At 40.0% G+C, this 13,869-nt stretch overlaps 3 protein-coding genes across 3 annotated transcripts in view; 2 read left to right on the top strand and 1 right to left on the bottom strand.

Moving 5' to 3' along the window:
* LOC121794188 (midasin-like) overlaps positions 1-8,247 on the top strand; it is a 30,548-nt gene extending 22,301 nt beyond the window's left edge. Inside the window, exons 55-76 of the mRNA XM_042192246.1 lie at positions 52-228; positions 378-453; positions 564-676; positions 1,047-1,126; positions 1,227-1,340; positions 1,526-1,594; positions 1,679-1,835; positions 1,985-2,145; positions 2,261-2,286; positions 2,376-2,602; positions 2,993-3,196; positions 3,308-3,523; positions 3,605-3,763; positions 3,844-4,053; positions 4,151-4,450; positions 4,546-4,689; positions 4,777-4,980; positions 5,067-7,001; positions 7,119-7,298; positions 7,434-7,532; positions 7,643-7,768; positions 7,878-8,247. Of these exons, the coding sequence (XP_042048180.1) occupies positions 52-228; positions 378-453; positions 564-676; positions 1,047-1,126; positions 1,227-1,340; positions 1,526-1,594; positions 1,679-1,835; positions 1,985-2,145; positions 2,261-2,286; positions 2,376-2,602; positions 2,993-3,196; positions 3,308-3,523; positions 3,605-3,763; positions 3,844-4,053; positions 4,151-4,450; positions 4,546-4,689; positions 4,777-4,980; positions 5,067-7,001; positions 7,119-7,298; positions 7,434-7,532; positions 7,643-7,768; positions 7,878-7,910 (5,010 nt within the window). The 3' untranslated portion in view covers positions 7,911-8,247. The remainder of the gene's footprint in view (positions 1-51; positions 229-377; positions 454-563; positions 677-1,046; positions 1,127-1,226; positions 1,341-1,525; positions 1,595-1,678; positions 1,836-1,984; positions 2,146-2,260; positions 2,287-2,375; positions 2,603-2,992; positions 3,197-3,307; positions 3,524-3,604; positions 3,764-3,843; positions 4,054-4,150; positions 4,451-4,545; positions 4,690-4,776; positions 4,981-5,066; positions 7,002-7,118; positions 7,299-7,433; positions 7,533-7,642; positions 7,769-7,877) is intronic.
* A 493-nt stretch (positions 8,248-8,740) lies between these two features.
* LOC121797445 (solute carrier family 25 member 44-like) lies at positions 8,741-10,512 on the top strand. Its single transcript, XM_042196201.1, has one exon. It carries the CDS (start codon positions 9,280-9,282, stop codon positions 10,309-10,311), a length of 1,032 nt encoding a protein of 343 aa, XP_042052135.1. The 5' UTR covers positions 8,741-9,279; the 3' UTR covers positions 10,312-10,512.
* A 228-nt stretch (positions 10,513-10,740) lies between these two features.
* On the bottom strand, positions 10,741-13,550 carry LOC121797292 (PHD finger protein ALFIN-LIKE 4-like). The gene is made up of 5 exons (XM_042196048.1): positions 13,330-13,550; positions 13,140-13,172; positions 11,990-12,218; positions 11,456-11,591; positions 10,741-11,326 (listed from the first exon to the last, which is right to left on the bottom strand). The coding sequence occupies exons 1-5, from the start codon at positions 13,421-13,423 to the stop codon at positions 11,063-11,065; spliced, it is 756 nt and encodes a 251-aa protein (XP_042051982.1). The 5' UTR covers positions 13,424-13,550; the 3' UTR covers positions 10,741-11,062.
* Between the last annotated feature and the right edge of the window lie 319 nt (positions 13,551-13,869).

Below are 13,869 nucleotides of genomic sequence, written 5' to 3'. Positions count from 1 at the left end.
TCATGTTATCTTTCTGCTCGCTTACGTAATTTCATGTTTTTTTGCTAAAAGGATTCGAATTCACCCATGCTCGCCAAATTGGTGGAACCGTTTACACATCTTAAAAAGCGAATTCTTTTCCTCCTAAAAGAATGGGACGATCATACTGTTCATCATCTTTCTCTCATGAAAATTGTAGAAGTAGTTGACATGATCCTCGCTCTACCACTTGACACACCTCTTGCCAAGGTAGAGTATCTTACTTTCAGATGTTACTTGAGAATTAATGGAGTAGTATTTTCTGGACTCAGTGATATATTAATTGCTCTTTGTTTTTTCTCTGTGGAATTTTAAATGCCTGTTGTGATAACTGAAGATCTTTTCTTCATGATTTTCAGGCTCTCTCGGCTTTGGAATTTTTGATTAACAGGATTAGAAATATCCAGGAGACTGTCGCCAAATTTCCGCTCTCTGGTGAGCCAGATTATCAGTGTTTTCTTTTTTGGTGGCTTTCATTGTTCTAGATGAGTATATCAGCCTTTTTTTTTGCAATAAATTTTTACCGCAATCTGTTTTCCCTGTAGATCAATTGGAACCTATTTTTGCTCTGGTTTCCACATGGCATAGGTTGGAGTTTGAAGCATGGCCTTTATTGCTTGATGAAGTTCAGTCTCATTTTGTGAAGAATGCTGGAAAAGTAAGTTTTTTAATTCTCATAATTGGTTACCAACAAAACAACCAGGCTGTTAAACAAGCTGAGAATTGGAATTAAGTATCTCAACTTACTCCTTGAATACAGTATTCCGAATAGAAAATAATATTTCATACAATTGGTACAGACATCATCTTTTTTAATCTCAGCAACTGTATCTGCTTATATGTCAATGTGGCTTGGGAAATGCCTACTTGTAGCATTTGGTGATGATGTTTTGCATCTAAACTTAAATTTTTTTCAGCTTTCCAGTTTGATTATAAGTGGCTCCTGTAGCATTTTCACAGTTCCTATGATATCATACAAGCAGATATTTTACTTAACTATACTACAATACTAATTACATTCTTTGCAGCTATGGTTTCCATTATATTCTGTTTTCCTACGAGGCCCTGATGACAATGCTGATGGACACGTGAGCTCAATGATTGAAAGGCAAGCATTTTTAAAAAGATTGTCTTTCATTTAACCATGAAAGATTTTTTCTCTGTTTCTTTTCGAATTATGTCTAAAGCGAAGAAAAATTTTCCTACAGCCTGGAAGAATTCTTCAAGACATCCACCATTGGCGAATTTAGAAAGCAACTGCAGTTGCTTCTTTCGTTCCATGGACAGATAAGCAACAATTTGAACTGTAGATCATATATAAGGTATGTCTATTGTTTGGTTATATATCTCTAAATTGCAGAGTGCTTGTGCAATCTTTTGAATAGAGGTGTTTTGTTTTAACATGAAAAAGTCTATAAGTCAGCTGCATGAATAGTTTTTTTTTCATTATTTTGATTGCCAAACAAAATTTAGACATCGAGATGCTAATGTATTATAAACCTTGCAGCCATTACCAAGAGGAGAATGTGAAAATACTTTACAACACTTTTGGCTTTTATGTGCAATTACTGCCTTGGTAAGTTTATATCTTCTTTGAAGAATCCTGCCATTTTGATTATCTCATGCTATATGTTTTTTAATTTTATGTTTGTATTTTAAGGGTCCTGGATCACATTGACGAAAATAGAAAAAGCATTGAAAAGGAGTTGAATGAGCTTTTGAAGCTGTGCCGTTGGGATCGTGTAGATAATCATTTGGCCATTGAGAACTTCAAAAGAACTAGGCTGAAACTACGAAAGATAGTAAAGAAGTATACGGTATGATTATACTCTCCTCTTATGTTTAATGCATTGCCCTGGTTATAACTTGGCCAAATTTATCGCATTGCCCTGGTTATATTTTGCTTCCTCATATGGAGATGAGAAGGAAACCAATTACATATATAACATCTTCCTCTTCTACATAGGATCTACTCCAAAAACCTCTCATGGAATTCATCGGTCAAGAATCCTCGCGAAGTGTGATCAGCAACCATCCTTGCGAAAAATTTATGCTTGACCAGTTTGATGTCATCAAGACTATCCTTGATACTGCTTGTAATGAGGCTGAATCTATAGCTGAGAACGGGTAAACTTTTATGCCTTTTTTTGCCTCTTCTTTTATATCATCTTCTTTTTTCCTTTATACATACGTTAAAAACATGACTTCTTTCTTTAAACAGTTCTACATGGTTTGCTGACAGGTGGAAGCAGCTGGAGATAGTAAGGGGTTAGTTTCCTGATTTAGCTATGACATCATATAGTTAGTTATTCCAGGTTTTGATAGTTCTTAAATTAATGGGATCCTAAATCTTACAGAGATATCAAGTGGCACCAAGGATGAAACTCCTTCACAGTCTCCATGCTTTTACTCGGAAGCAAAGGAACAGTTGTGGCATACAATTGTAAAATTATGTGCAACTGTAGTACACTGTGGTGAATTTTGGGAAGATAAAAGTAAAAAGTCTGGAAAGAAGAGGGCATTCGCTGAACTTCTAAACCTCCTTGATAGCTGTGGCTTGTCCAAGCATAGAAAACCAATAGAGGTACACTTTTATGCTTCAATACTTGTTATTTTTCTTTGACTTTTGAGTTTATATCGGGATAGACCTTTGTTTTTTTCCCAGTAGATTTTTATTTCTCCCTCCTGCATAGGTATATATTTACTCAACATAGTCCACATATATATAGTACAAAAGACTAATCTAGGCTATGTCACATCCCTGTTATGGGATGGAATACATATAATATATTAACACTAATCATTTTGTGTTTCTTAAACACAAAAATTCTAGGTTTACTTCCCATTTTAGTTGCCTTTGATAATATTTTCTGAACCTTTCACTTAGTCACTTTGAGATTCATGCTTCATTGGAATGTGAGTACAGGTGGAATGGAGCTTATCTAGTGTGTTAACGATGTGTACTGTCTTGCAGGGTCAGTCCGACAGATCACATTCTTGGCTTCTCCAGCCGTCTTATGAAGTGCAACATTTGCTTCTGGGACAAAGTGAGGATGCTCATAGTCCTTTTGAAACCATATGGAGAATGGCGAATAAGTTCTACTTCAAGAACATTGCATCATTTAAGATTTTGGAGAAAATATGTTTGAATTTTCATAAAGATCTTCAGCTAATAGAGGTATGTGTCCAGGGTAGGTCCTTGTTGGCTTTCTGGAATTTGTCATTGTATGAAATACAATAGTCATTTGTTACATGCAATTAATTCAGTAACATAATCTCTGTATTGTAGGTTGAGAGGTCGAGCTCTTATGTCGATCATCTTATTGAGATACAACAAGAACAAAGAGCAGTTGCTTATAATTTTGCACACAATCTCCAGAACTTGAGACAATGCATATGGCCTTTGGCGAATTTATTCCCAAGTTCGACCACCCCAGCAACGGAGACAGTTAGTCAGTTTAGCAAGAACCAGCATGGTACTTACAAATGCATGTGGTTACAGAAGGTACCTTGACACCCCTACTGCTAGATGTTAAGTTGTTAACCTTATCGAATCCACTCTCATAACCATTCTGTTGATTTGCAGCAACTCTTTGATGGTTTCTGCACTTTACTATACGAGGAACAATTGTTGCTGCAAAAAGTTGTAAACAATCACCTGGATACATGTTCTCTTGTCAAACGTGACGCAGAAAAGATCCGAGTATTCATTCAGAAAGTCCTTCCCGACTTTCAGAATGCTAAGGTACTTACGAGCATATACTCTTCTGGTCAGGATGGTAGTTCCAATTCTATTTTATCTTACTTTGCTTGCTGTACCGACAGAATAAACTAGATCAGCATCTTCTTGGAAGTTTCAAAGACATCACTATAAGTGGTGTTGCACTGCATCCCTACGGTGTCACAGGAGAAATGGAAGAGCAGATGAATGATAACTTCAAGTTGATTAACACATTCGAGAAGGATCTTGCAGTTTTCAGTGGGAACGGACCTGTCAAAATCCTTCTTGGGCATTTTCAAGATCTATTTTTAAAGGTACGGAAGGCTTCTATTCGATGCATGTATTACCCGTTCAGTAATTCTGTAAAGTATAATAAGTCTAACACACGATGTATAATGGGATGTTTTACAGGCTCATAATGCTGAGGATTTCTATTCATCTTCTCAAGCAAGAAAATTGTCTAAGGATGTGGGTTTGAATGGTGGAAAAGATATAAATGAACTTGAATCAGATTTTGAAGCTTCCCTCTCACAAACAAATAAGCGCATCGTCATTATACTTCAGAACTCCGGATCTCCGAACTGTGCTTCCGCTTCAACTGAAGAATCACAAATGAGGATGATGGAGTGGAAGATTTTGTTCGAGAAAGATATCGAACTTCTGCAGTTAGACCTGATATATGAGGATGTGGCCAGAACAATTCAGTGTGCTGTAAGTTCATGGATCATCAGTTCTCTTGCTTTAATTACCATTTTAAAAAAATTGATTGACCTTAATTTGAACATATTTTTCATGTTATTCTTTAGGGAGATCTTCTCAACTGTACTGGAGAAAAAGATCCGTGTGTAGATTCGATTTGCACAAAGTTGAGAAATCTGCATGCCCTGTTGGATATGATACTCGCTTTTGGTGATAAAGTTCTGCAGGATTTTCTAGTCGCGCATAGCATGGTAAGTTTTACGTAACATTCATATCACCTGATTTTGGTTACTTTTTAAATCAACAATATTTAAGAAATTCGTCGCTGTTGCTTTCAGGTATCGAAAGTGACGTATGGGCTCGCAAACATTCTTGTTTCGTTGTTCTCGAAAGGTTTTGGTACTATGGAAGAGCAGGAAAACGACAACTCGAACGAGGTGACTCAGGATGCAAGTGGAACTGGTATGAGTGAGGGTGCAGGAGTGAATGATGTCAGTGATCAAATCCAGGACGAAGATCAGCTTCTCGGAGCTTCTGATAAGGTATGTGAATATCAACATTTGATCTTTCAATAGTTAAATTTAATTTTTCCGTGGCACGATGTTAAATTTAATTTTTGTTTCTGAAGCCGAATGAGGAGCGTAACGATGACAAGTCGAGTAAAAACGAGAAAGGGATAGAGATGGAGCAGGAGTTTGATGGCGATACGTTCAGTGTGAGTGAGGATTCAGGAGAAGATGAGGATGATGGTAATGAGGATGAGCAGATAGAGTCTGCCATGGGAGAAGTAGGTGATAAGAGTGATGTAGTTGATGAGAAACTCGGTGACACAAATGAGGATGAGGATCGCAGAGCGAATGAGAAGTACGAACAGGGTGCATCGGTGAAAGATCAAGCTCAAGATGAAGAGCTTCGAGCTAAGGAAGATTCTGAAGCCACGAATGAAGATGCTGTTGATCTTGATGCAAAAGAGGCTGGCGAACCTAATCAGGAAAATGGAGATGAAGAAGGCGCTGATGGTGAAGATGATATGAAGGTAGACAAGAATGATGCATATGCAGATCCTACTGGGGTGAATCCCGATGTCGAGGATAAAATGACGGAGGAGGAAGAAACACCCATGGATGAACTAGATAGTACTGAACCAATGGAAGAGGAGGGCGAAGCTGAAGATGTGGATGATTCGGATGCACAGAATGAGGAGAAGATCGATGAATTCATGGAAGAGGTGGACCCCGAGAACCCCGACAGGGATGGCCCCGGAAATGAGAAAGAATTGGATAATAAGATGCCGGAACAAGATGTTATGCAATCTGATCCTGATGACAATGCTGCTCAATCTGTGGGGAAATCGACGGACGACTTTGCAGCTATGGCTGAGCAAGGCAACTCAGCTCCAGACGACAAATATTCTGATAGTGAACTTAAAGACAGCCTTGCTCCAACAAACGGGCAGCCTAATGCCTCTGACCTTGAAGTCAGGGTTCCCGACTCTACAAATGGCCAACAACTGAGCAATGAGCAATCGCATACTTCATTAACTCCTTCAGAGTCACATATTCAGAAAGCTCAGCCAAACCCTTGTCGGAGCGTTGGTGATGCTCTCGATGGGTGGAAAGAGAGAGTTAAAGTCTCGGTCGACCTTCCCGACCAAGTTGAGAAATCAGATGATATGCTGGAAGATGCTGACGAGTATGGCTACACTGCCGAGTTCAAGGAGGGAACGGCTCAGGCACTCGGACCTGCAATGGCTGAACAAGTCAAGAGTGATATTGCTCAGAACGAGACGGAAACCGACGTAGGAGACGCTGATGTGAGGGAACGTGCTGCTGAAATCGAGATTGAAAAGAGCACCTCCGAGAGTAAACCGATTGTAAACTCTGCTCTTCATTCTGCAAATGATGTTAGCATGCAGCAAGGAACAGCAGATATTGAGCAGGATGATGGCAATGCCATGGAAATTGATGATGATTATAGTCGAGACGGGACAACCTTGTCAGAGAGTCTGGTATCCGTGAAGAGATCGTACATCAACGAAGAAATTCGTCAAATTAGTGCTTCAGCAATGAGCGAAGATGAAGATGAGCTCGGTAAAGGACGTAAGTTTGAGCCCTCGGCTGATACGAGGGATGCTGCTGCCATGCTTTGGCGAAGATATGAATCACGTACGACGAGATTGTGTCAGGAGCTCGCGGAACAGTTGCGTCTCGTGATGGAGCCTACTTTAGCTAGCAAGCTACAAGGTGATTACAGGACTGGTAAAAGGATTAACATCAAGAAGGTGATTCAATACATTGCCAGCCACTACCGGAAAGACCGGATATGGCTGAGGCGGACGAAGCCGAACAAGCGCGACTACCAAGTCATGATTGCAGTGGACGACTCCGCCAGTATGGCCGAAGGTAGTTGCGGAAGTTTCGCCATGGAAGCACTCGTGACAGTCTGCCGCGCAATGTCCCAGCTGGAAGTCGGGAATCTGGCCGTTGCAAGCTTCGGGCAGCAGGGAAACATCAGATTACTCCACGATTTCGACCAACCATTCACCCCCGAGGCCGGAATCAAGGTAACATCTTCATACATGTTCCAGCTCTTGAATTCTCGTTTTCTGCTTGAAAAGTCTAATTCATTAGCAAATGATTAACAAATAAACTTCGTTGCTTTGGCATTTTACTTGGACCAGATGATCTCGAGCTTCACCTTTAAGCAAGAGAACACAATCGTAGATGAACCAATGGTCGATCTACTCAAGTACGTGAACAACATGCTCGATGCTGCTGTGATGCAGGCACGGTCTCCATCTGGCTGCAATCCTCTAGAGCAGCTCGTACTGATCATAGCCGATGGTCGATTCAACGAGAAGGTATTGCTTTATCTTCTTCGCCTCTTCAAGTCCTCACCGCTCTCCCCTCTCCGAGCAAAACGAAAGCACACCACACACGCACACAAATACATAGATCACAATCCTCTCTTAACCCTCGGTTTTGCTCTAAATCAGGAAAAACTGAAACGGCGAGTGAGAGACATCTTGAGCACTAAACGTATGGTTGCATTCCTTCTCCTCGACAGCCCTAACGAGTCCATAATGGATTTGCAGGTAAAAATCTAGAACTTCAATCGACTCATTCATCCCTTTTATAAGCTTAAGCACGTATTCCAGCGTTCTTGAAAGTACTAACATGATCATGTCATGATTGCGCCTTGCAGGAATTCACAGGCAAGGGAACAGAATTCAAGCTCTCCAGGTACATAGACACTTTTCCGTTCCCGTACTATGTGGTCCTCAAGAACATTGAAGCGCTTCCTCGTACGCTCGCGGACCTCCTAAGACAAGTATGTTTCTGTTTAAGATTCTGCGCACACTTTTATTATTGAAGCACTGTGTTTTTTATGAGTTTTTAAAACTGACATTAAACCTTTCTGACATCTCTCGCTCTTCCAGTGGTTCGAACTAATGCAATACTCAAGGGACTGATATTTCCTATACAAAGATATCCGAACGAGGAAATCGGTCAAGAACCCTGTTCTGTTGTAAGCTCAGCTCGGCTCAAATCTTATTCCTCTACACGACCTTTGGACGAGTACTCTTGTTCCTCTTCCGTTAATTTTTCTATTGGGTTAGAGTTTGCTTTTTAGTGTTCTTTAAGGTTGTAGTTTCTTCTTTGCTTAATAGCCCCAATTTCTCACTACACAATGCATGTATAACATGTACATTATTGCTTATACTGAGGGAATTATTCCTCATATTTTTTTGTGTATAAGCAAGCAGTTATTGCAATTACATTTTTTATAGAAGAAACAATTTAGGAAAACAGAATCTTCATTTTTTTACTGTAATTTTATATTCTTGTATTTTCTGTATCGGTAGTATATTAAAAAAGGAAAAAATATATAGGTTTGGACAAAGCGCACAATCACATGAATATTCTTGGTTTGGATAATGTTCAACGCCTAACACGTCACTGATATGTGGATAAGCACTCCTCTGTGTCGCAGGTAGGTAACCAATACCAATTTTCAAATTTATATAAATAGTAAGAGTTATATTATTATTAGTGTTTAATGGAGCATAGTGATTTAAGTTGAATAATAGTATAAATTAATGTACATAAGATTTGGAGAATTTTTTATTAATAAAAATATGATATTTTTATAGGATGGATGAAAAGGGTAGTATTCTTATAAAACGTACTATAATTAATTTGTTTGATTCTTAAATATAGATAAACTATCTAAATAGTGATAATTAAATTGATGTGAGATTATCCAAGATTAGATAAGTGGCAAAATCAAAGATGGGCCAATGTGTTCCTTTTTTCCCTTAAAAAACAAATTCTGTTGCTCTTATTCTATTGAATTTCTAAAGATTGTCAGCACTTTCAAAGGCATAAAACAATTGATATTTTCGCCGGCAAGATCCGATCTTACCGGATTTGAAAGGAGTGGAGATGATCGGTAAGAGTTCTTAAGAAGATGAAGAGCACGTTTATCTTGTTCATTTTCCCAGCTAAAACATTCTTCCACAAGCGCAAAAAGTCGATTCACATATTAATATGAATCATTAGACTGTGTATTGTTGTGCTTTTTTCTCTTCTTATTGCAATAATCTGTGCACAAGGTTGCGAAAGATCGGATTTTTCGTCGAAATTTCTTCGCTTGTGTGTTTAGCCTATGATTTATTGGATGTATGCATAGTCATGTTCTCTGTTATGATGAATTCTATCAAAGGGGGAAATTAGGGTTTGTATTTCGCATTTAGGGCTTTTTTGTGTGAGATTGAATCGGATTAGGGATTTTGAATATTGGAACTGTAGTAAAGGATTAGAGGGGGAAAACTGGGGAAAATGAGCCTTGGTGCTGCTGAGGGAGAATCAACAGCGGAAGAAATCCACATTCCAGCAGATATAGAATGGCAAATGTTGGATAAATCCAAGTTCTTCTTCCTTGGGGCAGCCTTATTCTCGGGTGTCTCGGCTGCATTGTACCCGATGGTGGTGCTGAAAACGCGGCAGCAGGTCTCCCAGTCGCGTGTTTCTTGTGTTAGAACTGGGGTTTGGATAATGAGGTATGAAGGGATCCGCGGATTGTATAGGGGATTTGGGACTTCCTTGACCGGGACTATCCCTGCCCGAGCTCTATACATGGCCGCGCTTGAGGTTACTAAGAGTAATGTAGGAACCACTGCGACTAGGCTTGGATTGCCTGAGCCTAGTGCGGCTGCTGTGGCCAATGCAGCAGCTGGATTGAGCGCTGCCATGGCTGCGCAGGTGGTGTGGACGCCCGTTGATGTGATCAGCCAGAGGCTGATGGCACAGGGCGGTGGCGGCGGTGGTGGTGGTGGTGTTAAATACGCTAATGGGGTGGATGCGTTCGGGAAGATTTTGAGGGCGGATGGGATCAGAGGGTTGTATAGAGGGTTTGGGATCTCGATCTTGACCTATGCACCGAGCAATGCTGTTTGGTGGGCATCTTACTCCATGGCGCAGAGAGTGGTTTGGAGTGGGGTGGGGTGTTTGCTGTGCAAGAATGGGGAGGAGAGGGTCGAGAATGGGGGGCTGAGGCCGGATGCCAAGGCTGTGATGGCGGTGCAAGGGGTGAGCGCTGCCATGGCTGGAGGGGTGTCGGCCCTGATCACAATGCCGTTTGACACGATCAAGACGCGCTTGCAGGTGTTGGACGGGGAGGACAACAACGGGAGGAAGGGGCCGAGCTTTGGGCAGACGGTGAGGAACCTGGTGAGGGAGGGTGGATGGACTGCCTGTTACAGAGGGTTAGGGCCGAGGTGCGCGTCCATGTCCGTCTCTGCAACGACGATGATCACCACCTACGAGTTCTTGAAACGCCTCTCGGCTAAGAATCAAGAAGCTCTAACATGATGAAAGAGAAAACACACACGAAAAAAATCAAGATTCTCTGATGATTTTGGTTTCATCCTAACCTTTCTGTCTTTTTTCTATCGCTTGTAAATACCTACTTTTGTTTAAGTCGTTCCCAAAGATTAGACTACTAGCGTAGAACCTTTCCTTTGTAAGATATCACGAACTTCGGTTCATCATTAGTGAAATTTAAACTCATAACCATAGCTGTCTCTACTTCTTGCGTGGAGTATTAATTATGGGTCCATGATTAATTAATTAAGAAAATGATTATACTACTACTATAATAATATGGATTAATAATCAACAGATAGTTTATGCCTACAATTAATATTTACCCTTACTAAAATACCCATTTCACCTACATGGATATGCGAATCCCATCCCAAAATTAAAAAAAAAAATTACTACCAAGGTTGCAAGAACAAATACTCAAAGAACAATTCACAAAGCTCAATCATGCCATGTCGATTATGCAGCATATGAAACGAACACAAACGATAGTTTTTTCACTGGATCATTGAAGACATTAAATCCTATTTGAAAAGAACATAAGTTGCAGGCAGCCATGGGACTACTTCTAACACTACCAGAAACAATAATACTGTACCAAAAACAACGAGATCCCCAAATCAGAAAAGCACGCATTCACAGGTTAGGCTTTGGTGCTTAGAACAAGGATGAGTCTGATCGACCGATGCAAATGTAGTTTTCCAGAAAGTAAAGAAGCTAAAGGGTTGCGATCTATAGACTAAGGGCGAGCTCTCTTGTTGCTGCATGTGGGGCACTTGTACTGCTTGATATGCTCAGCTCTGGCAGGGGTGATCTTCACGCATTTTCCATGGAACCACTTCTCACATATGTCGCAGCAAATCCAGAATTCATCCGATGCATAGTTCTCGCCACAGGCACCACATAACGTCTCCCCATGCTCATCCTCATCTTCCTCGTATTGTAAGCCGTATGGATGCGGCTGCGGCTGTGGCCTTGAAAACCTTCCGGGAGTTTCAGCCCGCTGTCACCAAAAGAGTATAAAATATATTACCATCACGAAGTTGAAGATCTAAGTGCTCGAGGAACAGCTGGAACAACAGGTAAGTATCAAAGAACACGTAAACAAACAATCCCAGCATCTATTGCTTACTGATTTGGAGTTCGACTTTGACTTGCTGCCATTCTGATTTGAGATTGAAGATTTCTCCTTATGCTGTTTTTTGACAGCACCAGTCACAATTTCAAACACAGTTGGCAGATCGTTGATCAAGTTGAAGAGCCGCTTCCTGCACCAACAAGTCCACTGACATGAATATCAACTGACGAAACATCAAGTACGTTCAGTAACACAAATGCTCAATCACATAATCTTATGGATCCAATCGTTTGTAAACAATAGTGCTTCCTCCCCTAATTAAGAGTGACTCACATTAGGTTCAATCAATATGAATACCATATTTGGGGTGACCTGTCCTTAACAGAAAAAGAAATGTGCAATAACTACTTTCCAAGGATTTCGAGTTATTTCTACAAAATGGATTATCCTAAAAAGGATCATCCAGGCACAATAAAGACCAAAATTCTAGACGAGACAAAAAATTGAAGAAAATATTAGAATCACTATTAGTGAGAAATTATGTCGTGGGGACTAGCCAAACAGATAGAATAGTTGAATAGGAGGTACCTGTCGGCTTTATCGAATCCAAACCTAGCACCAAAGTAGAAGGAAACAGCAAGCAACCAAGCATCACTGTGGACAGCAACTAGAGATAACCAGTCCTTTTCCGGCATCCCATCCCTAGCGAAGTTGATTCCTAAAGCAGGCTCAGGGAGTTCTGGTGGTACTTCTTCAGCAGGTAAATGAACCTCCCATTGCTCACTAGGAAACCCGTACAAGCACAAATTCTCCTTTTCTGAAAGTAAACAGTAACGTAAATAACATTAATTGCATCAGACCCGAATGACAACAAGAAACATGACATAAGCCCCATTTAGTTATACCACAATCTTCGATTAAAAATGAGTCGTATAACACCAACAATCAACACCACCTCACACAGAACAAAATCCATATGCAACAGTACTACCACTATCATTTTCAATTGACAGAAAAGAAGTCGCTAAGCACCATTACTTCAAACCATAATCATAATGTCAAAGAACACAAATCCAATAAGATTGCAAGATGATAAAATCCAAATGTTGCATATCAACAAACATCACGACATGTGCACACAATAGAAGTCCTCGAGGTACCCTCTTAATACGGTATTCCTCATGCCCGTTACACAGTAATAAATGGCATAGCTCTTCGATAAAATCAAAAGTAGAATGTCTTACCAAAAAACCAAAAAAAAATCAGAAACTCAATTTAAGACCAGCTAATTGAGGATTTATAAACATGAACATCCTTCAGTCAGTTAACAGAATTTATATCTGAACAAGTATACAACTCTCACACATTACATTTGCAGTAAGACACATAATTGTGGTTCTATAAACAATTAAGTCTCCTGCAATCAAACTAATTAGCTCTGATTTTCAATACACATTCAAAATGAACAATCTCAAAATCCTCACAACAAAAAATCTACCTAACATGACGCAGCAAATAAACACAAACATACATCAAAAAAGTAAACAGAACCGATTCACACGTCAAATCAAAACCCTAATGAACGCTGATCAATGTCGAGATCAGTCATCAACACGCTCTCTCCGCACAAAATTGACGGAATTGAAGCCGTTTTCCGCAAAACGCCTAACACACAAACATGAAACCAGCGAATTGGAAACCTAACCAGCAATCAACCAATGCAAAACAAAAACCATACCAGGATCGCACTGCTGATAAAACTCTTCAACATCTGCAAACGAAAAAAAGAGAAAAAGAGAAAAACACACCGTGAGACGAAATCGAAAAAAATCCGTGACGAAACAAATAATGCAGACGCCGAGAGCTACGGAACAGAAAAATTCAACACAAAAACCTCGAGAAGTGAAAATAAATAAGAAGAACGAGACCTGAAGTGAGAGCTTTGACAATTCCAGCTCTTCTGCCCTTGAAATCCTTAAAAACTTCTTCAACGGTGCGAGAGGTGTAGCCTGCTGCCTCCATCGATTTCTGGAGCTCAAACGCGGCAAAAAAATGGGTGCCGTGGGGTTTATGGGGAAGGGGATAATAAATGGGAGAAGAATTTGGGAGAGAGAAAGAGAGGGAGAAATTATATGAGATGGGTTGATGGTGCGGATTTGAATCTCATTAATACGGACGGGTTTAACTGTATTTGAGAATCGGATTTTGAGTCCGACTCCGAACGTTCTTTTTCTATAGGTATTTAATTGTTTTTTTCTAAATATTGCTATAAATAAGTAGAGCTTATACTTTCAATGTAAAAATATTTTTTGGAGTTATATTTTACTCAAATAAAAAATAATTGTTCTATATTCATTATACGGAAGAATGATATGTTACGTACCTTATATGAGCATCACTCTCGTATAACGCACATTTAGTATTGTTCACAGGGGCGGACGCAGAAAAAATTGGTTGTAGGGGCTGGG

This window comes from Salvia splendens, chromosome 3 (genome assembly GCF_004379255.2).
Source record: "Salvia splendens isolate huo1 chromosome 3, SspV2, whole genome shotgun sequence".
NCBI lineage: Eukaryota > Viridiplantae > Streptophyta > Magnoliopsida > Lamiales > Lamiaceae > Salvia > Salvia splendens.
This window is presented reverse-complemented; position numbering and strand designations above follow the sequence as displayed.